The 23,617-nt window shown below is 51.3% G+C and overlaps 9 protein-coding genes across 9 annotated transcripts; 7 read left to right on the forward strand and 2 right to left on the reverse strand.

The window, feature by feature from the left end:
- Positions 1-1,262: 1,262 nt before the first annotated feature.
- Positions 1,263-5,826, forward strand: N7474_000183 (putative ABC transporter; the record flags this gene model as incomplete). The annotated part of the gene is made up of 3 exons (XM_057191598.1): positions 1,263-1,665; positions 1,722-5,743; positions 5,797-5,826. The coding sequence occupies 3 exons, from the start codon at positions 1,263-1,265 to the stop codon at positions 5,824-5,826; spliced, it is 4,455 nt and encodes a 1,484-aa protein (XP_057056551.1).
- Positions 5,827-6,545: 719 nt separating this feature from the next.
- On the forward strand, positions 6,546-8,625 carry N7474_000184 (putative MFS allantoate transporter; the record flags this gene model as incomplete). Its single annotated transcript, XM_057191599.1, has 8 exons — positions 6,546-6,809; positions 6,882-7,029; positions 7,082-7,112; positions 7,174-7,440; positions 7,498-7,715; positions 7,773-7,861; positions 7,924-8,321; positions 8,379-8,625. 8 exons carry the CDS (start codon positions 6,546-6,548, stop codon positions 8,623-8,625), a joined length of 1,662 nt encoding a protein of 553 aa, XP_057056552.1.
- A 339-nt stretch (positions 8,626-8,964) lies between these two features.
- N7474_000185 (mitochondrial 54S ribosomal protein bL19m) lies at positions 8,965-9,675 on the reverse strand (the record flags this gene model as incomplete). Its single annotated transcript, XM_057191600.1, has 2 exons — positions 8,965-9,049; positions 9,110-9,675. 2 exons carry the CDS (start codon positions 9,673-9,675, stop codon positions 8,965-8,967), a joined length of 651 nt encoding a protein of 216 aa, XP_057056553.1.
- Positions 9,676-9,839: 164 nt separating this feature from the next.
- On the forward strand, positions 9,840-11,096 carry N7474_000186 (uncharacterized protein; the record flags this gene model as incomplete). The annotated part of the gene is made up of 2 exons (XM_057191601.1): positions 9,840-9,948; positions 10,015-11,096. 2 exons carry the CDS (start codon positions 9,840-9,842, stop codon positions 11,094-11,096), a joined length of 1,191 nt encoding a protein of 396 aa, XP_057056554.1.
- Positions 11,097-11,309: 213 nt separating this feature from the next.
- Positions 11,310-13,171, reverse strand: N7474_000187 (uncharacterized protein; the record flags this gene model as incomplete). Its single annotated transcript, XM_057191602.1, has 4 exons — positions 11,310-11,405; positions 11,455-12,135; positions 12,190-12,578; positions 12,631-13,171. 4 exons carry the CDS (start codon positions 13,169-13,171, stop codon positions 11,310-11,312), a joined length of 1,707 nt encoding a protein of 568 aa, XP_057056555.1.
- A 381-nt stretch (positions 13,172-13,552) lies between these two features.
- Positions 13,553-17,752, forward strand: N7474_000188 (Nuclear pore complex component; the record flags this gene model as incomplete). The annotated part of the gene is made up of 10 exons (XM_057191603.1): positions 13,553-13,767; positions 13,828-14,315; positions 14,702-14,799; positions 14,860-15,478; positions 15,528-15,625; positions 15,675-15,917; positions 15,971-16,324; positions 16,380-16,623; positions 16,671-17,185; positions 17,237-17,752. The coding sequence occupies 10 exons, from the start codon at positions 13,553-13,555 to the stop codon at positions 17,750-17,752; spliced, it is 3,390 nt and encodes a 1,129-aa protein (XP_057056556.1).
- Positions 17,753-18,053: 301 nt separating this feature from the next.
- N7474_000189 (uncharacterized protein) lies at positions 18,054-19,276 on the forward strand (the record flags this gene model as incomplete). Its single annotated transcript, XM_057191604.1, has 4 exons — positions 18,054-18,221; positions 18,316-18,381; positions 18,545-18,673; positions 18,728-19,276. The coding sequence occupies 4 exons, from the start codon at positions 18,054-18,056 to the stop codon at positions 19,274-19,276; spliced, it is 912 nt and encodes a 303-aa protein (XP_057056557.1).
- Positions 19,277-19,742: 466 nt separating this feature from the next.
- On the forward strand, positions 19,743-21,392 carry N7474_000190 (H3 histone acetyltransferase RTT109; the record flags this gene model as incomplete). The annotated part of the gene is made up of 1 exon (XM_057191605.1): positions 19,743-21,392. The coding sequence occupies one exon, from the start codon at positions 19,743-19,745 to the stop codon at positions 21,390-21,392; it is 1,650 nt and encodes a 549-aa protein (XP_057056558.1).
- A 1,509-nt stretch (positions 21,393-22,901) lies between these two features.
- On the forward strand, positions 22,902-23,448 carry N7474_000191 (Glyoxalase/Bleomycin resistance protein/Dihydroxybiphenyl dioxygenase; the record flags this gene model as incomplete). The annotated part of the gene is made up of 2 exons (XM_057191606.1): positions 22,902-23,021; positions 23,089-23,448. The coding sequence occupies 2 exons, from the start codon at positions 22,902-22,904 to the stop codon at positions 23,446-23,448; spliced, it is 480 nt and encodes a 159-aa protein (XP_057056559.1).
- Positions 23,449-23,617: the final 169 nt, after the last annotated feature.

Below are 23,617 nucleotides of genomic sequence, written 5' to 3' on the forward strand. Positions count from 1 at the left end.
GAAGATTTACAATAATCTCTCAGATCCGGATGGCACGGACAAGTTTCAGCTTTGGAGCGATGCTGAGATACAGAGGATAGCCGAGGACATTGCAAGTTGCATCTCCTTGAGAGTAGACAACTCTCATGTAAGACGGATTGGCGGAGCCAGAAGTAGCGATGCTGGATTAATATCGGTCGGACTGGTGTGAGAAACTCAATATTTCCAGGGCCTGAGTATAAATTAACCTCCAGGATGATTTAACTAACTATAAGGAAAGCCAAAGAGCCGCCGGTATGCGGACGATCTGGCACACGATCAAACCCCCTGAAAGCAGAGATGTACATGAGCTCAGGCACGCCATCCTCGGCCCTAAAGACACGAACTCATGACCAAGATACGCGGACTGTGGAGTAATTTTGTCCAAAAGTACCTGTGTTAGCGGGGTCCAGGGCCGGTTGAACTTCGGGATTTCGGTAGCTGTCTAAACCAAGCCGCTTATGAATTGTGAGATACCTTAGTATCAAAGTTCATTCGAGTCGCTAGAACCAACTTGCTCGAGGGTCTGCAATCGGTGGTAATTCACAAGTCACAACCCTTGATCCGCCTAGTCCAGGTTCTCCACCCCCCGAGTGGGGGAATTCGATCCTCCCCCATCGGCAACACGCGACCCCAGGAACTCCCGGTGGGCTCTTTAACTCCGGACTCCGAGAGCTAGATGGTACCTAAACCGCTTCTGGACCCCGGCAGCGGTTAATGCAGGGTGACACCGCATTTCCCCCTCCTTAGGGTTGCGCTGACTCGCATCCGGGTTGGGCCCCGTGGTGTTTGTGGTTCTAGAAGCTCTGATTAATGATGAGTCAAGAGCGATGGCCATCACCGCTTGTTGCCGACGATGCGGCCCCAGGATCTTGGCGAAATTCGAGGCTTCGCATCCTTGTCGGGTGGAGCCGAATAGTGCGCCCATAGGCACCAGAGGCGTACGCTATAGGCAGCACGCCCATTGCGCCAGGGCCGGCACCGAGGAACCGATGTACTTTTTGGGCTAGCATATGTTGTCTTTTTTTTCTCGCTTGGTTTCTCTCCGGTTTGCTCTCCAACATTTTCATTTTTCTGTCAGTCGCCTCTTTGGCCGCTCCTATACGCTTCAACATACCCAAAATCAAAAACTATCAAGGTGTGATATAACGCTGCAGCTATCGCGCTCGTGCACAGGCTCGGGGATTTTTGCTTTTGGGGGTGTTAGAAGACGTGAGGTGCCCACGACAGCCGCAAGGCTCCTAATGCCGCCATCACCAGAACCCGAAGTGGTGGACGAGAAGCTCTCGATGGCAGCAGCCAGCAACGACTCCGATGGGGATACGCTCGAATCAGACAACTATGAGCATGGGCGTGAACAGCTTCGGGGTTCGAATCCGCAGGGTATGACCTCGTCGCAGCAGGGTGTCGATGTCGAACAGGCAGAGCAGGACTTTTCGGAGCTTAGCCGCCAGTTCTCCAGCATCTCTCATCAAGCCCGTCATATTTCTAAGCAAGCTTCGCGAGCTTCCAAAACGGGGACTAAGAACGAGGATGTTGAGAAGTCCGCGAGCTCTGCTGATTCGGAGGAACAATGGGATCTGGAGACTGCTTTGCGGGGCAACCGAGCAGCCGAGGTGGAGGCTGGGATCAGAGACAAGCACATAGGTGTGTACGAAAACGACAAAAAATGAGTATTTAACTGATTGCTAACTTCATATTAGGTGTTATATGGAACAACCTGGCGGTCCGCGGCATGGGCGGCGTCAAAACGTTCATCAAGACTTTCCCGGATGCGATAATCGACTTCTTCAACTTCCCAGACACGATCATGCATCTCTGCGGCTATGGTCAGAAAGGCAAAGAATACAATATCCTGGAAGGCTTCCGGGGTCTCACGCGTCCAGGGGAGATGGTCTTGGTTCTGGGGCGGCCGGGCTCAGGCTGTACAACGTTTCTGAAAGTAATTGCCAACCAGCGTTTCGGGTATACTGGAGTTGACGGCGAGGTTCTTTACGGGCCTTTTGAGTCCGAGACTTTTGCGAAGCGGTTCCGGGGAGAAGCTGTGTACAATCAGGAGGATGATATCCACCAGCCAACTCTGACTGTCAAGCAAACTTTAGGGTTTGCCTTGGATACGAAGACTCCGAGAAAGCGGCCGATGGGCGTTTCCAAGTCGGAGTTTAAGGAAAAGGTCATCAACATGCTGCTGAAAATGTTCAACATTGAGCACACCGCCAACACGGTCATTGGTAACCAGTTCATCCGTGGTGTCTCGGGCGGCGAACGACGTCGCGTCAGTATTGCTGAGATGATGATCACGTCTGCAACGGTGCTGGCCTGGGATAATAGCACTCGTGGCCTTGACGCGTCGACTGCGCTTGACTTCGCCAAGTCTCTGCGGATCTTGACAAATATCTATAAGACCACCACGTTTGTATCACTGTACCAGGCTTCAGAGAACATCTACAAGCAGTTCGACAAGGTGCTTGTGATTGACAGCGGTCGCCAAGTATACTTTGGCCCTACGAGCGAGGCTCGAGCATATTTCGAGGGCCTTGGATTTCGGGAAAAGCCTCGCCAAACAACCCCTGACTATCTGACCGGGTGTACAGACCCATTTGAGAGAGAGTTCAAAGATGGAAGAAGCGCGAAGGATGTTCCATCAACCCCGGAAGCGCTAGTCAAGGCATTTGACAAGTCTATCTACAGCCAGAGACTTGATGAAGAGATGCAGTCGTACCGCACTCAAGTCCAACAGGGGAAGCAAATCTATGAGGATTTTGAAATCGCAAATCGGGAGGCAAAGCGCAAGTTCACCCCGGCTACATCCGTGTATTCAATTCCTCTCCATCTCCAGATTTGGGCTCTGATGCAACGTCAGTTCTTGATCAAATGGCAGGACAGATTCGCACAAACTGTGTCTTGGATCACGTCCACCGGTGTGGCTATCATCCTGGGTACAGTTTGGCTCAAGTTGCCAGTGACCAGCGCCGGCGCCTTTACTCGGGGTGGCCTTCTGTTCATCAGTTTGCTGTTCAATGGATTCCAGGCATTCGCGGAATTGGCAGGGACCATGATGGGCCGCTCCATCGTCAACAAACACCGGTCGTTCACTTTCTACAGACCAAGCGCTCTCTTCATTGCACAGATTATTGTCGACACTAGCTTCGCTGTCGTACGAATCCTGCTTTTCAGTATCATCGTCTACTTCATGTGCGGCCTGGTCCTTGATGCTGGAGCTTTCTTTATCTTTGTCCTGATTATCCTAACCGGCTATGTTTGCATGACCGTGTTCTTCAGGACAATCGGCTGTCTATGTCCTGACTTCGACTACGCCATGAAATTCGCCTCTGTCATCATCACACTCTTTGTCCTGACTTCGGGCTATTTGATCCAGTGGTCCGGTGCGCAAGTGTGGCTCAGGTGGATATACTATATCAACCCCTTCGGACTGGGCTTTGCAAGTTTGATGGTCAACGAGTTCAGTCGCTTAACAATGACCTGCACCGAGCAATCTCTGGTCCCCAATGGGCCTGGATATGGAAACATTGCTCATCAAGCCTGTACTCTGGCGGGAGGCAAGCCTGGTTCGCAAATTATTCCGGGCTCCAGTTACATCGCGCAAACATTCAGCTATCTCGCGGGAGACCTCTGGCGGAATTTTGGAATTATGCTCGCACTCATCGTCGGTTTCCTTGCTGCAAATCTGTATTTCGGTGAGACCGTTCAGTTTGGGGCAGGCGGCAAGACGATTACATTCTTCCAGAAAGAGAACAAGGAGCGAAAAGAATTGAATGAGGCCTTGATGGAAAAGAAAGCCAATCGTCAGTCAAAGTCTGTCGACCAGGGTGAGAATTTGAAAATCTTGTCGGAGTCGGTGTTCACCTGGGAAGATGTTAACTACGAAGTTCCGGTGCCATCGGGGACCCGGCAGCTCTTGAATTCCGTTTATGGATATGTCCAGCCCGGAAAGTTGACTGCTTTGATGGGTGCGTCGGGGGCTGGAAAGACAACATTGTTGGATGTACTGGCAGCCCGGAAAAACATTGGCGTGGTGTCAGGCCATATTCTGGTCGACGGAAAGCCTCCCGGAACATCTTTCCAGAGAGGCACATCTTATGCCGAGCAGCTGGATGTCCATGAGCCAATGCAGACTGTCCGAGAGGCGTTAAGATTCTCTGCTGATCTTCGTCAGTCCTTTGAGACTCCCCAGTCGGAGAAATATGCATATGTGGAGGAAATCATCACTCTTCTCGAATTGGAGAGCCTCGCAGATGCAATTATCGGGACACCTGAGACTGGACTGTCCGTTGAAGAGCGAAAGCGTGTCACCATTGGTGTGGAATTGGCTGCTAAACCGGAGCTTCTGCTCTTCTTGGATGAGCCGACTTCCGGCCTGGACAGCCAGTCCGCTTTCAACATCGTTCGCTTCCTTCGCAAACTTGCTGCTGCGGGCCAGGCTATTCTCTGTACCATTCACCAGCCGAACTCGGCATTGTTCCAGAATTTTGACCGACTGTTGCTCCTCCAGCAAGGAGGCGAATGTGTCTACTTTGGCGAAATCGGGCCTGATTCACAAGTTTTGCTCGAATACTTCCGCCGCCATGGTGCCGACTGTCCAGCTGATGCTAACCCCGCAGAATGGATGCTCGACGCCATCGGGGCTGGCCAAACTCGCCGGATTGGAGATCGCGACTGGGGCGATATCTGGCGTACTTCGCCCGAACTGGAGCAGCTCAAAAAGGATATTCCCCAGATTAAAAAGGACCGGAGCCAGGTGGTGCAACAGACTCAAACCCAAGATGCCATTGAAAAGGAGTATGCGTCGCCGCTCTGGCATCAAATTAAGGTGGTTGGTCGGCGCACAAACCTTGCTTTCTGGCGCTCGAGAAACTACGGATTTACTCGCCTGTTCACGCACGTCGTGATTGCATTGATTACCGGCCTTGCTTTCCTACAGTTAGATGATTCGCGTTCATCGCTGCAGTATCGGATTTTCGTCATTTTCAATGTGACTGTGCTGCCAGCGATCATCTTGCAGCAGGTCGAGCCACGGTATGATATGGCGCGCTTGGTCTTCTACCGGGAATCGGCTTCTAAGACTTATGGTCAATTCGCCTTCGCGCTCTCCATGGTCGTTGCCGAACTTCCATACAGTATCTTGTGCGCAGTATGCTTCTTCTTGCCTCTGTACTACATCCCAGGCTTCCAATCCGCCACCAGTCGAGCTGGCTATCAATTCTTTATGGTACTCATCACCGAGATCTTCGCCGTGACTCTGGGCCAAATGATTTCAGCCTTGACTCCAAACAGCTTTATTGCCTCTCAGCTGAACCCGCCAATCGTGATCATCTTCTCGCTCTTCTGCGGTGTCGCAATCCCCAAGCCTCAGATGCCTGGCTTCTGGCGCGCCTGGCTGTATCAGCTCGACCCGTTCACCCGTCTCATTGGGGGTATGGTGGTAACAGAACTTCATGGGCGCGAGGTTGTCTGCACAAAGAGCGAGTACAATCAATTCCAGGCACCGTCGAACGAGACGTGTGAGGAATATATGAAGCCGTTTTTCGATCGTGGGGGACCTGGCTATATCCTCAACAATGCGACACAGGCTTGCGAGTACTGCGCTTACAAGATTGGAGACCAGTTTTACTCGACTTTTAGCATGTCTTTCAGCAATCGCTGGAGGGATCTGGGTATTTTCATGGCGTTCATTGGATCTAATCTGATTATCTTGTTCGTGGCGGTAAGTGATGGATACCCACTCACGATTGTGATGATGCTAATCTAAATTCCAAGTCTCGGTTCTTCAACTTCAACCGAAGATAACATCAGTATTCCAGTAATGCAAAAGGGGAAACAGCGGGTGATCGGATAAAAGTAAAATATTATTCAACCGAAAGGAAATGATATAGAGAGAGTCTAGATTGACATATGACATGCACTGCCTTGTTATTATACTTCCTGTTTCCGTCGTTATAACTCCAATTCGAAAGCGATCGATTGGTTGTCTGGAGGAATGACCCCGAATTCCCCACGCAAACCCCCACGCCGCTTGACCGTTCCAGGAAGGACGTACTGATGATGATCATCGTCCAGCCCGCGTTTTCATGGTCAACGCGACTCCCCATGCGCATGGTCCGGAGCTAACCCACCTATAGCAGCCGAGATAGGACACTCATGCAGCGGCAAGCTGGTTCGGTTCTCGGGCTTGTTCCGTGCGCGTAAGATTCTTGGGCCTCACTGGTATGATGCATGCCTTGGCTGCGCAGGGATATCGCGGTGTAATTCCGATTGAGAGCTCGTCGGCCAAGATCAACGCGATGGGTCTCTTCCCCGCAGATTGTCCCATTTCCTTTTGCTTACCTTTGCGGAGAAATCGTATACGAGTCGGTGGGTCAGTTCGGAGGTTTATTCTCTGCCGGGGGAATGCGAATATATATCTCTGCCTCGCTGTTAAATCCCTTGTTCCACAAGAAAACCATATTCAAACTCGTACTTATTCCATCAATCCTTCGTCGATTCCACCTGGGAAAATAGTAGCGAGGATGGCGGACAACGTCACAGAGAACCTCTCCAAGGGAGACACCGTCGATGTTCCAACCATCCACCACTCTGAAAGCAATCAAGCTAGGTCGAGATGGAAGTCCGTCAAAGCTATCGACGGTGACACAGCCATGGCACTTTTTGATGACCCAGATGAGTTGCATGAGGAGATCGACCCCGCTGAAGCAAGGAAGGTACTTTGGAAGATTGACTTTATGGTCCTACCCTATCTGGCCGTTTGCTATGCGTTTTTTTACATTGATAAGGTCTGTTAATCGTGGCTGGTAGGCTTGGTCCTGCTATATATTTAAATTTGTTCTAATTGCTCTATGGTGCAGACAACGTTGAGCTATGCGGCCATTTTCGGCATTGAGGAAGATCTACAACTGCATGGGACGCAGTACAACTGGCTCAGCAGTCTTTTCTACTTTGGTTTTTTGGCTTGGGCATTTCCTACCAATTTCCTGCTGCAGAGGCTTCCGATTGGTATCTCCCCCGGATATATAAGCCTAGGTCTGGATGTTCTAATACCTCTCAGGAAAATATCTAGGTGTCAACATCTTTATGTGGTATGTGTAAACACCGATACTACAAATTCATGTGGACTGCCACTGACATGTTTTTGCAAAGGGGCGTTTTTCTCATGATCCAAGCAGCATGCAACAGCTTCCGGACCCTCGCCGTCCTCCGAGCCCTAGGGGGAGCCGCAGAAGCGTGCTCCGACCCGGGCTTTATGTTGATCACGAGCATGTGGTACACACGACGCGAACAGCCCGTGCGGTTGGGACTCTGGTACACAGCAAACGGGTTTGGAATTGCTCTCGGTGGGCTGTTGGGCTATGGAATTGGCCATATCCGGGGTGCCTTGCCTTCGTGGAAATACGAATTTCTCATCATGTAAGTAAACAAACACCCTTTCAGCCCTGCGTGTCTGTATGCTGATTTCCTTGCTAGTGGTGCCCTTTGTGCTACTTGGGGCATTGTGATGTTCATTTTTCTTCCCGACTCGCCGGTCACGGCAAAAGGTCTCAGCAAGGCGCAGCGTCGAATTGCTGTTGACCGGTTGAGAGCGAATCAGACCGGTGTTGAGAATAAGCACTTGAAGCCATATCAGACTCTCGAGGCATTCAAAGATTATAAGCTCTACATGTTCTTTGTTTTGGGGATTGTTTGTGCGTTTCCCTTCGACTGACATCTACCTGCTCCCTCCAATCTGACCGTCTATTCAGGCAATGTCCCCAATGGAGGTATTTCCAATTTCGGAACCATCATCATCGAAGGCTTCGGATTCTCAACCTTGGTCACCACTCTTATGCAGGTAGATAATATCCTATCCGCGAGTTTTGACAGAACTGAGGTTGACAATATCGATTGATTTAGATTCCATACGGCATCATCATTGCACTGTCAATTCTCACATGTGTTTTCCTCAATGACCGCTTCGAAAACCGACGTGTTATCTTCGTGCTTATATTCCTTTGTCCAAACATTGCGGGAGCCTTCGGTCTCCGCTTCGTACCGTTGGATCAACGTGTTGGTCGACTGATCTGCTACTATCTGACGGGACCGTATAATGCGGCATTTGTGTTGGTCTTGAGTATGCAGATTGCCAATACAGCTGGTGTGTACTTCATTCCACTTGACTATACTCTTCCAAACATTCTTCTAAAGCTCTTTCATATAGGTCACACCAAGAAGGTCGTCACCAACGCCGTCCTCTTCCTGGGATATTGCACGGGCAATATCGCCGGTCCATTCTTCTATAAAGATGACCAGAAGTGCGCTCTACCCATTCAATTGACAGTGGCTGAACTAAGCTGACAGAATAAATCTAGACCGACCTATTCGCTCGGTATCTGGTCGATGATCGTCTCACATCTCATCGAAGCTTGCCTGATCACGACGCTCGGACTTCTGCTCCGCTGGGAGAACAAGAAGCGTGACCGCATTCAGTCTCAGATGGAGGGTGGCCTCGAAGGACGAGATTTGGATTCGACGGCGTTTTTGGATCTGACGGATCGTGAGAACCTCAAGTATGTTATCTCTTCCGGGCCGTTGTTTTGGTTTGGTGGGTTACGCTGACAACCTCCTTCTTTGGGCAGCTTTCGATACATTTACTGAGAGGTGTCATGTTTCCGATTGGGTTGATAGGGAATCTAATACTGAATGATACCATGGATGGGTAAACTGGTGGTCTATAATCATCAGACAGTAGTGCCATCTCATCTTCCATAGAACTAGTAATAGTCTCGCCACTGACATAGCTCTACCATTCAACAATTCCAAGTATCTTGTAATGACTCCGGACTTCCGCACAAAAGAGATAGTGTATTCGATTCGAGAAAATATAAACAGTCGATTCGCAAGAGGTGATAATAATACATCCGCCAATATGCCAAAAGAAATAACTCCCAGTTCCAATCATCGCTTGCCCATGAAAGCCCGCTTTTGCTTGATGTAGCTGTCCACGAGATTCTCGACACTGCGGCGGTCGTGCTTGCGGTCTCTACGGAAAGTAATCAGGGTTAGCAAAGTCCAAATGCAAGATGAACAATCTCCAACGCACCTCATATAGAACAAGCGCGCCCTTCTGCGTTTGGTCTGCGATCGCTGAACAATCTCCACGCTCTTCACATTGGGGCTGAAAGCCTTGACAGACATCTCGACCGGAACACGCATGAGCTCGTTCCGCAGCAGGAACGAGGTGTCAATGCCGCGCAGCCGGATGCTCAGACAGACGCCATTGAACGGGTCACCATTCTTGAATGTTACCCGCAGAATATCACCAGGCTTGACACTGCGCGGGTTCCGGCGGTAGTCGAATAGGGCCTTGCGTTCGCCCTTGGGGTCGAGGACCGACAATTGCGTCTCGGTGACCTTGGCCACGGGATCTTTGCATGTAGCACGGGATGATGGCGGAGGAGGGTAAATTTTGATTTTCTTGGGGCCATCGGCCTCCTTCTTTAGGCGCGATGGTAACTGCGACAGGAACTGCTCGGGGACGTTCGAGGGGAGAGGAGTGGGTTCGCGCTTCGCGGAGTAGATCGTTGAGATGAATCGACGGCTGGCAGATTGCTGGACTGAAGGTGTCAATCTGAGGCAGCCCAACTGCCGCACGAGTGGAGCGGCCATGGTGGTGGTGTGTGTCCAAGATGCTGGGAGAAGCGGAAGTTCAAGTTTTGGGGCGACCCAGGCAGAATGGCCACACCGCCCGCTGATTTTCTCCGCTGCTCAGGAACCCGGAGTCGCGCGCACCTCTCAACAGTTCAATCTATCTTTGCCTCAATTCATTCACAATGGCGCACAGAGCCATGGGTAGGCTACTAAGTGGCCAGCGCATGCTTGGCTCGCTGCGCCATTCCGTCTCCTTGACCCAGACTCGCGCTATGGGCTCGACGAGAAAAGGTACATTCGGTTGTCGACCACCGTTTCCAATTGTCTTTTGCTAACGAGTGCTGTTTTGGAATACAGTCCTGCCTTTTAAGCCAACACAGGTTGAGGAACTGGACCAGGCCCTGCATCGATTCCGAGAAGAACTCTTTATTCCCTTCAGTCTCCCCGGCCCCCAGCGAAAGACCATGTTCAAGCAAAGCAACGCCCAACGGTTGCTAGACGAGCCAATAACGGTGGAAATCAACGAGAATGAGCAGTACACCCTAAAACCATTGAACAAGGGCCAGATGCCGAAGCGGAAGGACGCAGTCAAAGTGCTGGACCTGATGGAGAAGAACAACACCTGGGAAAACCTGTTCCCTTTCACCGTTGGCCTCGAAAGAGCGAACCGGAACTTCAAGCCCGATCAATGGGTGCGGATCATTGCCGCACTCGGCAAACATGACAAGCTTCACCTTGCCATCTCGTGTGCCCGGTATGCCAAGCGCACCGGTCTGCGCCTCAACGATATGGATGTCGTCCGGCGTCTATTCTTCGAGATCCATTGTACCGCGCAGATGGCCGATTTTGAGGACAAGAAAACTACGAATGCGCTCTCTCTGGCACATCAGGCCATTAATCTCATGGAGCAGAACCCAGAACACGCAGTGAAAGATGCGTTGCGGGACCCGAAACGCCAGCCTTTTGTAATCGCTTCGCTGTTGGAGCTAACTGCGTCCCGTGCTATGCTTGACTTGAATGCCGTCGGAGGGAACGAGCAGGTCCTAATGTACGCCCGGAGGCTTCTGGCGTGCTGGCCCCTGGGGAAGTTCACATTTGACCCCGAACACCAGGATCCCCAGTCCATTGACGCCCGGCTGATGGAGGAGATTATTGTCTGGAACGCACTCAATATGGCAATCAAAGTCCCCGGTGTGGCACCGGCTAAGGATGTCTATGCCCAGTTGAAGCAACGGAAACAGGACATTGAGGCCTTGATCAAGAAGCGTCTCGGATCCCTGTCTAGGGAAGAAGCGGAGAAGAAATCGCTCGCTGGATACCGTCAGGCTGTTGTGTTGTTCAAGGATTCCCTTCCTAAGCCCAAGGCTCCCAAGGAAACATCCACCCAGCCCGAGGCTGGAAAGGTTGAGACTCCTAAGGCTGAGGCTAGCGACTCATGAAATCATTTGGGCAGTCTATGCACATGTATATTACTATCATTTCAAACTTTCTCTTGGATTTGGCCCTGTACTTCAAAAATAAAGATCGCATTTATTTCCGACATTCAAATCTGCTATGTATCCAGACATGTCCACAATGCGGCTCTATTTCATACATCGAAAAAGAAATGAATACTGATGCATGTCCCAGCTTGGTCTACTTGATCAAGTGAATCAAGGACACAGTTCTAGGGTATTATCATTGCTGATACGTCCCCGAGCGGCGAGTGTCATAGACGGAGCGACAACGGCAGGGCCAGCCACATTGATCTAGGACGAATTAGCTCTTGCGATCAATTGCTAGGTGGACATCACTCACATCTCCCTCTACAGGCCCATCCTCGGAGGCCGAAGATTCCGAGATATTGGTCAGAGTGATCTCGGTGCTACTCAAAGGAGCACCAAAATGACTCGGGCCATGCAGGCGCTTATAGTCGAAAGCATTAGTCTGCGCAACTGCACCCGCAATACCTGGTGCAGTCAATGCATAAACAACACGGGCGCCAGTAAAGATCCGAAGATCAGTCAACTGCTCAGAACTCAGGCGGGTTGTGGGGCTGGCGTCGAAACGATGGGAAATGCACAACAAACGAAGTTTGTCAAGAGAAAGCTCCGCCGTCGGGCCAACGCGCGCGATTCGGCTGAGAATATTCTGCGATGGCATGTACCCTGCGTCCAAACTCCGTGCTTGGAAGCAACGTCCTAGACGAGATATAGGCCCAGTGTGCGGTTGCATGATTTTGCGGGTATATTCCGACATGGTGCCTGACGACGCAATGATCACCGTGGGAGACACGCCTGCGGTGGCCAAGGCGAAGTCTACATTTTCTCCAGCAACCGAGTTCAATGCGATGGATGCGTTGGAAAACAGGGCAGACATGATCTGGCAGAGGGGATAGGAGCGAGAAAGCGAGTCAATGGATAGAACGACATCGTCTGGGTTCAAACGTTCCGTTCGAGGCAATGCGGAGCCCAGAGCACCAACGGCAGCCACGAGATTCTATATCTAGAGTCAGCATATTTGCGAATGAATCGTTACAAACCAGGAAAGTACCTCTGGTTTGAATTCAATGAATTCACCGACATCCTCGGAAGAGGGCCAAACGGTGCTCATTGTAGGGGTCTTTGTAGTCGGGTCGTAGCTGGGCACTTCGAAGCCAGCAAGATCCTTGCCTTCCTCGACCAGTTCATGCCACACTGCGACCTTCAAGGTTTTCTTGGCGTCTTTAGGAACGTCATTCCAGTCCATATGGCGACTGCCAGACTTCGCGACCCAGAGTGCCAGCGACAGTTGCTTGTTAGCTTTGGAAACCGTGGACAAGTCGAGCGATCCTGCCTCTGCAATCAGGACATCCGCCTGGACTTCCTTCAGGTGGGCGGCCAAGGTCTCGGACGACAGGTTATGGGGAACAAGAACCGTCTTGAAGTCGTAAAAGGCACCCGCTAGATTGTAGAACATTAACGCCAATACCACTAGGTCAGGGACATTCCGTACCAAAGATAGCAGTCAATAGCTCAGTGGAGTCCGTCAGACAGACCGCGACCGTCTTGGCCTTCGCTTTCTGAAGATGTTGACCGATAACGTTGATTTCCTGCGTGACCTGGTCCAGCGAACGCTCGACCATCTCCTTGCCCAGCACCGTATAGATCTTGCCCTTCTTTCCAGAGGGTGTCCCGTCCTCGTTCAGGACACCTCGGACCGCAGTCCTCCAAATATCCCGCAGGTCACCTCTTCGGCCGCCGGTCCATTTGGGTGCGCCGGGGTCCTTGACGTTTAATCCGAGACGCAGCGGGAATCCATGAGGCGTTTCCAAGCTTCGGTAGGTTGCCGACTGGCCCGACAGACGGACCGGAGCTGCGGTGGACTGACGCGCCAGCAGGAATGGGTGTACATCCGGGTCTTTAGAGGAGAAGACGGAGTACAGGGCAAATGCAGCTAGGATACCGGCAAAGACAGTGGTGTAGACATTCCAGTCAGCCAGTACATTGGCGACCAGAGCGTCCAGCTGCTCTGCAAGTGAAGGGTGAGAAGCCATGGCGGTGATATGTAAAGGGCCTTGTGTACAGTATGACGTGTGGGGGGTCACCGGGGGGAGCAGCCCGGATGCCGGGACAACCGTAAATCCGAAGTGGCCCTGATCGCGCCTTCCTTTCCCAGCCTCCAATCCAATCCAACCCGAAAACATTCGCCCGCGACAACTCCTTCTTCCACCCACCATGACTTACTGAAGACTTCCCGATAGACTAGCGATCCTCGTTCGTCTCAGGTAAGTAATTCCCAGTTTGGGCTCCCGGTAAGTCCCCGCATACCCCCTTACTGTTGTTATGGGCGCAATGATTGACAACCGATGTACAGCTATTTTTTTTCCCTCGTCTGCCCCTTATATTCAATTCTCTTTTTCCTGTCGTCGACCTCAATGGCGACTCAATCACTCCCTTCTACGCCTAAACCGACCTCTGGAGTGGCAACTCCTCAGTCTGGCACCCCGGGCAAATGGCGCCACCCTCAGTTGAACGAGATCGTCCGGCGGCAAAATGCAGCTACATTTGGAGATAAGAACGTGCGGAACTTGGTGTGGAATGGAGTTGCATTAGTGATGGTTTGGGGGTTGGGGAATACACTCAAAGTATAGTGAGTTGGGAATCGTTTCCACGGCCGTGTCTACGATATACTGACTGGACCTTGCACCAGCTCGCGCCAACTATTCAACAGCAACCCGTTCTACGATGAGTTTGGACTGGTCTTTCTGCAACTGTTTCTCCTCTTCAACATCCTCGCGGCCTTGTATCCTCTCTTCCGGCCCAAGGACGATCTCTCCGACATCCCACTCACCCCCACACAACGCGCTCTTCTTGGCCTAGATCCCACGGTGACACCGCCAGTGACGCCTGGGACCACATTCGTGACCCCTCCGCGATACCGGCTTTCGACTTCGCGCAAGGCCAGTCCGGCCAGCCGACAGAGCGTCTCGCCGATGTCCGCCACCCCGAGCTTCTCTGACCGTCGCGTCTCTACAGGGTCGCCGTTTTCGCCGGCATCGAGCCCCCTGCTGCATAAAGCTGCTTTCAATGGAGGTCGCGAAAGTGGTCGGAGACAGAGCATTGGGTCCGCGTCACCTTTGGCGCGGTCCTCGTTTGGGGAGTCCAGTGTTGGGCCCAGTTCCCCATCGCCGCTGGGAAGTAAGCGGAGGAGTTTGGGGTTGAGCAACAAGTGGCTTTATGAGAGAAGTAGAAGGCTTTCTGCTAGTAACGGCGCTCTTTGATTTTTTTCCTGGGTGGGTTTGGCCTGAATAGGTGCGCATACATCATGGTGTTCTTAGCGATAGTTGATTTTATTGTTTAATATCTCATGAATGAGACCTCTTGGAGTGTCCATTTGTTCTAGAGTAAACTGGTAACTAAGTGTAAAGGCGGACATGGCCCAACCGCGGTGAGCCAAGAATCAGGAACACCAAACCAAACAACTACAACCACCGCCTCCGACTGACCTCCACCAACAGAATCAGCGCACCAGCTACACGTCTACATGACGACCCTTGCGCTGTGATTACTTCACCTCTCTGCAGCGATGGGGGCCTCCGAGTCCAAGCTTGTCTTCAAGCAGGGCATCTTCCGCCTCTCCGAAGAGCAGGAGATCCCTGCGGACGACCCCTACTGGACCAGGGTATGTTGTCTTTTCCTGGGATTTGATCCCCAAATTCACCAGCGCTGACGATCTGCGAAGTTTTGGGAACTCCCCGAATCCTCAGAGGACGTCTTCAGCCTATTTACGCCGGCCGACATTCGGCGAACCCGAGACCATGCCTTATCGAACTTTGAAACACTGCTATTGTCAGTAACATCTCGCCTGATCGTCTTGAAAAACCATCCTTCATTCCCTGATCCCGATCTGGCCCCCGACCGCGATGCGCTCAACTGCATCCGCATCCTTACCCGGCTCCTCCCCTTTGTCTACGAAGCGGAACACTTGGAGGAATGGGAAGAGAAGTTCTTCTGGGCGCGGCGAAGGAAGAAGACCCGGCAGGCCCAGATCTCCGGGGAAGTGCTGTTTGACGAAGCACAGCCAGACAACCAGAACCGAACCAGCCCGCGCACCGAAGAATATGAGGATGTCAAGCCACTGGCCGAAGAGCTAATGGACACCCTGTTGGATCTGCTCTTCTTTGCGGATTTTACTATCCCGCAACTTCCAACGCCGAAAAGCAAGATCTCGTACTCGATCTGGCAGAGTGGTGTTGGATGCAATACGGCGATGGGATCCAACAAGACCTTGGAAAGCAATCGATGCGAGATTTTGCGGCTGTTGTTGACAATTACCGGAAAGGCCATGTACATGCCTTCCAGTGAGTTGCCTTTTGGACACAATTCATGGCCTAGTCTGACTCGTCCTAGGTACCTTGCCCGTGCAGGGTGTCAGAGCCATCACCTATATGACAACCTGCCAAGACAAACAGTCTGTTCTGACTCTCCTCTGCTCTCTTCTGAATACCGTATGATCGCCCACTATTTTTTGAATTACTGTCGCTGACCTGAGCACAGGCTATGAAATACAACCCTGCATCATGGAGAGTCCCGTACGACCATGTCGTGTGGAAGGATCCGAAACAGATCCTAGTCATATATTCCTTGCAATTGCTCCTCGTCCTTCTTTTATACCCCATCCCAGAGGATGGTAGGGGAGCTCCACCGAAGAATTACTACCGTCATTACTTCGGAAGACTGCATCGACCCCAGGATTTCCAGTTCTTGGTGGATGGTATGACGCGGATTTTGGACCAACCAGTATGTTTCCATGGTAGCGCCTACTCGGACCTTGCTGATATGAATGTTTCTAGATGCAGGCTACAACCTCCTATCTTCCCGGAAGTAAAGGGTCGGTGAAGTGGGCGCCGGAGATGTTGGTTCTGTTCTGGGAAACATTGCAATGCAACAAGCGATTCCGGTCGTTCATCATTGATTCCAACCGTTCGCACGATTTTCTCATCCTGTGCGTTTTCTACGCCATGGAGTACAGACTGGATGCTTCCAAACAAGGAATTGTCCGGATGTGCATTTTCATCCTCCAGACAATGAGTGTTGAGCCCACATTTGCAAAGAGCTTAAACAAAAAGTTCGAGGCCCAAGAGACTCTGCCACAGTCGATACGCCTTGTGAAATTCCGAGGCTCGTATGCCGACTTCCTGATCATGGTTCGTTTTCTGCTAGTCCCAAAGCATAGAGTAGCAGCTTCTAACCTCCGTGCAGTCAATCCATACACTCATGACAACGAGCAAGGGGAAACTAGATACTGTTTATCCCGCACTTCTGGTGATCATCAACAATATTGCGCCATACATCGAGCATATCTCTCCCAGTGCCTGTTCCAAAGTCCTACAACTCTTCTCCTCGATGTCTGCACCCAGCTTTCTGTTGGCGAATGAAACTAATCATACGCTTCTTGCATCATTGCTTGATTTCATCAGCACTGTTCTTGAGCACAAGTTCTCGGGTGTGTTTTCCTTCCCTATTTTGATTTCTAGTTTCTGACTCCCCCAGAAAACCCGTATCTCGTGTACGCGATCTTGAAATACAGGCAACGATTTGAGGCTGTGCGGGCCTTCACACTGGAAAGTGGTCAACAGGAGATCGAACGGCAAAATGAGAGAAGAAAAGCCGGAGGTGCCCAGAGCGACGTGGCCGCCAGCCCATTACTTTCACACTCCGAGGAAGACCTCCACACTTCATCTGGCGCCCGGTCACCCTTGACTCGCATTCCTGAGGAGAACAGTCCATTTTCGATTGGTGGCGATGATGATTCTGATGACGATGATGGGGAAGGGCAGCATACGCCATCTCAGTCATCTCCCTCCATTCAAACCTCACGAAGGCCATCCATTTCTTCCACTGCGGAAGAAAGCAGTGTTCATCAGTTGAGGATTTCCGAGAAGGCACGGGGTAAGATGCCAGCAGGACGGCCGGGTCTTTCTCGGCAAAACAGTATGACCAGTCAGAGCAGCATGTCTGCTCTGTTCTCCGCCCCTTCTGCTGGTTTCACGCCGACTGTGCCCTGGGTAAGTTCTCTGCACTATCTTAGGCAAGCAACCCTATTAACGCTGTTCTAGCTCGAATCATGGCTGCCAGAACTCCCCCTTCACACGATCCTAACCATCATCTCCGCCATTGCTCCTCATATCCCCGATGCAGCCCTCGAGTCGACTGCTAACTCCGAGGCACGGACCCTCATCACTAACCTCCCCTCTTTCGTCCATGAGCCCCAGGTCACAAGCATCATCTCCGAGCCCACGTCGATCCGCGCGCAACCTTTCGAATGGTCTGCGCTGTCAATGGGTTGGTACGAGTCATTGCTATGGGGTTTCATTTTCTCGAGCGAGATGGTGGTTGGTTCAGCTGCGGGCGCAACGCCAGGCACCGTGGGCGTGTGGAATGGCACATCGATCAGACTTTTCAGGGTTCAGGAAGCTGCCGCCCAGGGACCTACCTTGTTTGCTCCTAAGGGAGCCGTCGATGCCGTCGGAAGCAACCTTGTTCAGCGCATCGGCAACCTCAGTCTCAGGGGGCGCAACTCGATGTCTCAGGAGCCGCCTAGCAGTACGTCGTCGAGTGTCCGAGAAGTGTAGCGTGGCTGGCCTCTCCCACGTACATACGGTCAACTCTGCTGGTAATGGCTGCTACTGGTTATGAGGCTTCTTTCAAAGCCGATACTATTTAGCATCTTATGATTCAATGACCGATTGTGTTTCATTTAGTATGACGTATATCCGTAAAACGGTGCACTGCCTCCTACTGTGTACTTTGAGGTCGCGTTGATCTCCGTAGCTCGGGAATGACAGACCGCGACCACGTGCACGGCCCGCCAAGGGGTGCGCATCATCTACCGTTTACCATCGCCAATTCCATTCATTGCGCGGCATTAGCACCATGATCTCGTCGCTCATGTTGCTTCTCACTGGTTTTGTTGTCGCTCTCTTCGCCGGCCCCGAGCCAGTCATCGGGGCCATTACATCTAGCTTACAGAGCATCTTGAAGAACACCCATGGTAGCAAAGAGTACGGCTATCCCACAGACCTCACTCGAGATATCTTGCCGGTAAGATCGATGTCAACCTACATTCCTTGCTGAAATATTTTGTTAATAAATCAATTCATAGATTCCTGTTCATTCTCACAAGTAAATGATCCAGTCTCCTATTCTGATTGCGACTGACGCCATCCAAGTGATTACTGGAGAGATGAACCCTTTTGGACCGGTACGCGAGAACTTACCTTGGTAATTTCTTCCTGTCGCTAATATATCCCTTTCCCAGGTCTTTCCAAGGGCTGCATGTCCACTGAAGCCGATGTGTGGCTATACAATGGCACTCTCTACGTCCGTCTTTTGACCTGTCCCCAATGACATTCTAACCGCAGCAGGTTGGCCATGATCAATCCGCCTTAACAGCGGCACGAACACTAGAGTCTCTCTATATAAATCCCATTCTGGACGTCCTGGAGCGCCAGAACCCGGAGTCTCCGTTTGTGACATCACCCACCAAGAAGTCAGTATCCTGCGCAAGATCCCACGACACACTTAAACCAGAAACTAAATTGCCACAGCGGTGTCTGGGACACCGTCCCGGATCAAACACTCTACTTCTTCATCGATGTGAAAACATCCGGGCCAGAGACCTTCGAGGCCGTCGTCGCGGCTCTAGCCCCCTCCGCGAGAAGGGCTACCTCACCACCCTGAAGAACAACGAAACCATCACCAACGGCCCAGTAACTATTATCGGCACGGGGGAAACTACTCTGGAGATGGTAGCCCCAATAGCAGACCGCGATTACTTCTTCGATGCCCCACTCGCGGACCTGAATGACCCCAAATACGACGAGGTCACATCCCTGGTATCCCCCATCGCATCGACAGATTTTGAGGAGGCCGTAGGCCCAGTCACTGCTGATACAGAGCCCATCCTGACAGATAGCCAGCTCAGCGCTCTCCGTGATCAGATTTCTACCGCCAAGGCGCGCGGAATTGGCGCGAGGTACTGGAACACGCCGTACTGGCCTGTGCGGACAAGGAATCTGGTCTGGAGGACCCTGGTTCATGAGGGTGTGAAGCTCCTTAATGCGGATGACCTGAATGCTGTTGTGGCGTCCTTCTAGCGAGCGTGTCTAATGTGTTATTTACTTAGAGTGGTTGCCAATCCGTGGTCAGTGTACGATTTAGTTACTTCAGGTTCGACAACGGTATCAATCATGATTCTTTTCCAAGCCCTCTCTCTGAGCTATCGAAACGCTACCACTCCCGAACCAATCAACACTCTGTATGTGCGTGACTGCTTTTCTTCCAACAAATGTTTGTCCAGTCTTCTGTATGCTTTTCTCTTTACAAGTCGGGGATTCAAGCGGGAAACAGGCAGGTGCTCTAGGATCAGGTATTCTATGTGCAGTTTAGCGAGTAAAATGTATTGCTTATTATGTCTTCTTCTATCAAAATAACAAATCATCATCTGTATAGCCCATTGATGCCTGGAATATATGGCGATTAACCACGTGACTAGAGGCGACAACAACGCGTCGCCGACAAGGGACTTTTCATAGCTTCACAACAAAGATACAGTTCAGTACGATGTCTGTAGATGCAGACTTAGGGGATCTCCTAGCTAAGGTGCTCCCCAGAGGGGTCGAGCTCACTGTGCGCCACGTCTCATCAACACCAATTCCGTCTCCAGCGCTCTTCGCCGCAGCTCCGGGCCAGGACACCGAGCCCACATTCTGTGAAAATCACTTTCTGACCATCTCAATTGATCGTGCTGGTGATAATGGAGGCGAGATCATCGTGTTTGGAATGGAGGTGATGGTCTACAACACGGCCCACCTGACCACCATCTTCGTCTCCAAGGCCGACTCCACAGGACTCCTGCACCTATTGGAACTGCCGCGCAAAGTCTCGGTTTTGAGACTCGTCTCCACCACCTTTCTCTCATTTCTCACGCGGACACGCCAACGGCCGGGCGTGCGTCTGGTTGTGTCGCTGTTTGCGCGTGCGCAGAACCAGTACTTGTTCTCGGGCAGCATCGAGAACCCCAATAAACATGTCCTAGATGATCGAGGTCTGATCAAATGGTGGTGTCGCACCTTGGACCCTATTCTCCGTGAGCAGGAGCCTGAGTCTGTCTTCTCGGAAACCAAACGCCTCGGTCAAACGGCTGAGGCTGCCACAGCCTCTGCGACGGCGTACCTGATTGTTCCCGGCTGCGACAAATTCGAAACCAGAACCTTCTTTCCAACCACAGCCAAGTCCGACCCACAAGATTGCCCCCGATGGCTTAACAGCTATCCACTTCACCAGTTGTGTCCCGACCCAAAGGCTCCTCCGCGCTGCTTGGTCCCTCGCCTGCCAGACGACCCCAAAACTCGTTTCCTGATTGATCTGGATGATGAGCTTCCAGAGCCAGCTGAGGGTGAGAACTCACCCCCTAATAACGGCCAATGGCGCAGCGTGAGGTCTCTAGATCAGTTTTGGGAGATGATGTCTTTCAGGCAGGAGTGCTCTGCCGGCCGGTTGGTGGGCTTTCTGTGGCTGGTGGTCAATCCTCCCGGTTTGCTCAACTCGATATCCATGGCGAGCCAAACACGCAGCTTGGCAGAGGCTGGCCAGGTCAACAAGGGTGCTACGGGATCGAAGGACGCATCAAACCACGATGAACAGCTGGCGAGTTCTAGCCTCGATGCACCGATCGATGCCTCTGTGTCCTTCCCAAATACAGTATCAGCTTCTGAACAACAACGACAGCAAACAAATACAACATCTCCTTTCGGCCATCACCCCGTCGGATCATCAGCTGAACTCCGATCCAAAGGCCAAGCTGCTGACGCCAATCCCTTCTACTGGCCCGAAGCCGGGAGGGGACACGTGGTGCTGAGCGACGGCGACTACAAGAAAATGATGAACTCGTTCCTGGATTCATTCTACGACGAAAAAGAGGCCGTCGCCAGCACCAAAACCTACGTCAACCATGTTGCCTGTCTGGCAGACCAACTCTTGTGGGGCAAGCGAATTGTCGGCAATAGTACGCCGGAGACTAGCAGCACTCAGTCCCTGCAGCCGAGCAATGTTTTGGATCGTGGATTGGTTCGCAAGCGGAAGAAGCCTGACGCTGAAGCGGGCAAGACTGCCGCTGCCGAAGGGGAGCAGGTGTCGAGCAGATCCCAAGATACTTCTCCAGGGGTCAATATGCTGAATGCCAGTCTGATTCGGAAGAAGAAGAAGACATAGTTAGAGTGGATCTAGCTACATAATTATTAACGAGACATGTGTATTCCACGTTTGAAAGGGGAAACAGAATGATATGGTTCATTTGAGCTATTGGTCTTCCTCGTCTGGTCTAAAGCATATCGATAGGATATAGACTCGCCTGTGACTGATTTTGCCCTGTACCTTCGGACTACTTCCTGACCCTCATGCCACCCCGTCTTCTTGCATAGCTAAACCACTATCAAACACTCCACCCCCAACCCAATATTCTCCTTGTTGGCGATCTGGCTGTAGTAGCCAGCCCGCCTTTGCGGTGATCGTCTCCACAGAGGACATTCCCGTCTGCCACCGGGTAGAACGTTTCTCCATGAGCGTGAGCCACAGGCGCCGGTCTTTTGGGACACGTCTCACTCAGAGTTGTCCATTCAGGTCATAGTCTCAAGGCCACTTAACACCGCATTCCGCGACTGCGACGTATTTGTTGATGTGCCACACAGCGGCGTGGTTAGTCTGCAGTTCACAGGTATGTAATCCGCGATGCAGTTGGGTTGTACATCCCAGACTTCGTCCTCAGGGAGGAAGTCCACGTTTTCCACGTAATCATGCGGTTGAAGAGGGCAGAAAATCGAGGGAATCGTTTGATACGGTGGCGACTAGGCGTTTCAGTTTGATCGAGCACAGATGATAAAATTTCTGAATTCTTCATGCAAAGCTGAAGCCATCATCATAACGTTATCGAGGCGATTGAGTTTTCGATAAAGAAGTAGATATAGTAATGTATCCACGGAGGTATAAATATAAAGGGGACTGGTGGAATGCAGAGGAGGAAGTGGAGAGTGAAACAGAAGAAGGAAAGAGGAAGAGGACAAGCAGGCGTGATTTTATATTGGGAAATGGATCCACTACTCCAGGCATCTGCCCAGGTAGACAAGCAAACAATACACAATCAATGGGGACAACCTCGAAGAATGAGGTATGATTGTATTGCTGTTCATTGCAGGTATCAGCCACCTCTTACAGTACCCAGCAGGTACCCAGGCACCTATTTCTTGTGCTACATGCATCAATGCCAGAAACCACAGCAGAGTCTATGCATAGAGTCCAATCAACCAGCAGCAGACCTTGATTTGGTAAGCGGGATGCACAGAAGTAGAGGGAAGCCTGGCGAATGAAAGACAAGAATTTGGCTAGCAACATCATAGATAAAGTTTACTAAAAACAAGGGTATTCCCCGCGCACGAAGGTGAACCATTTCTTTCACTTCATTCGTTTCAGGGCATTTACCTTACGTCATCTGAACCACCTGCCACGAATACGAGGTCTGATGGTCTAGAGGTCGTCCGTTACAAATCTGGCTGCAAGAGCTGACAAACGAGTCAGTGGCAACATCTTTTTTTTATAGTCTCAAACGGTGCCTCGATGCTACCCTTTGAGTGCTATATATTACGACTATACTGCTGCAAATCAGAACCGAATTTACAGTAGTAGGCCACCAAATCAAGGTTGAAGTGTTGAAGTACAGTATCATAAATGGCCGCACAACCTCCTCCCATCTCTCACATCCTCGAAACATGTCTATACGTCGGCGATATCGGTGTATCAGCTGATTTCTATAAATCCGTCCTGCGCACCGAGCCTTTCATACAGTCAGTACGTCATATCTCACTCCACTAATATCAGTTCACTTGTGCAATAAATAACAATACAATCTGTTTAGCCTCGCGTGGCTGGCTTCAATCTCGGCACCACGACCCTCTTACTCTTCCAACTCGGGCAGACCTCTAATGACATTATCACCTCTAACGGAGGAGTCATCCCGGGCCACGGTCCTAGCGATTCGATTATCTCTTCCCTCGGATCCGATAACCCAAGCGACAGAACTTATCTAAAGCAGCATTTCTGCTTCGCCGTTGATAAACCTGCCGACGTGGTACAGTGGGATGCGTATCTTCAGAAAATCGGCGTCCCCGTTACGGGCCGCATGGACTGGGATCTTGGTGGGAAAAGTGTGTATTTTGAAGACCCAGATGGACATATTGGAGAAGTTGGATCGCGGGGAATTTGGAAGCACTATTGATATTTAAAGAAATGGCCAGAGTCAGGTTCAAATGTGGAGACCCTGTATAGAGAGGGGTTCATGTGGCTGACCATGTGATTACTGTTTCCTTTGATTGATCTATGTATTTAGCCAGAGCTCCCACTCTTGTTTTTCTCTTCGTCGCCTTCAAGATCCTCATCGAATGGCA

The sequence above is a fragment of the Penicillium riverlandense genome (assembly GCF_028828495.1).
Source record: "Penicillium riverlandense strain IBT 135883 chromosome Unknown utg000001l_segment0_segment0, whole genome shotgun sequence".
Lineage (NCBI taxonomy): Eukaryota > Fungi > Ascomycota > Eurotiomycetes > Eurotiales > Aspergillaceae > Penicillium > Penicillium riverlandense.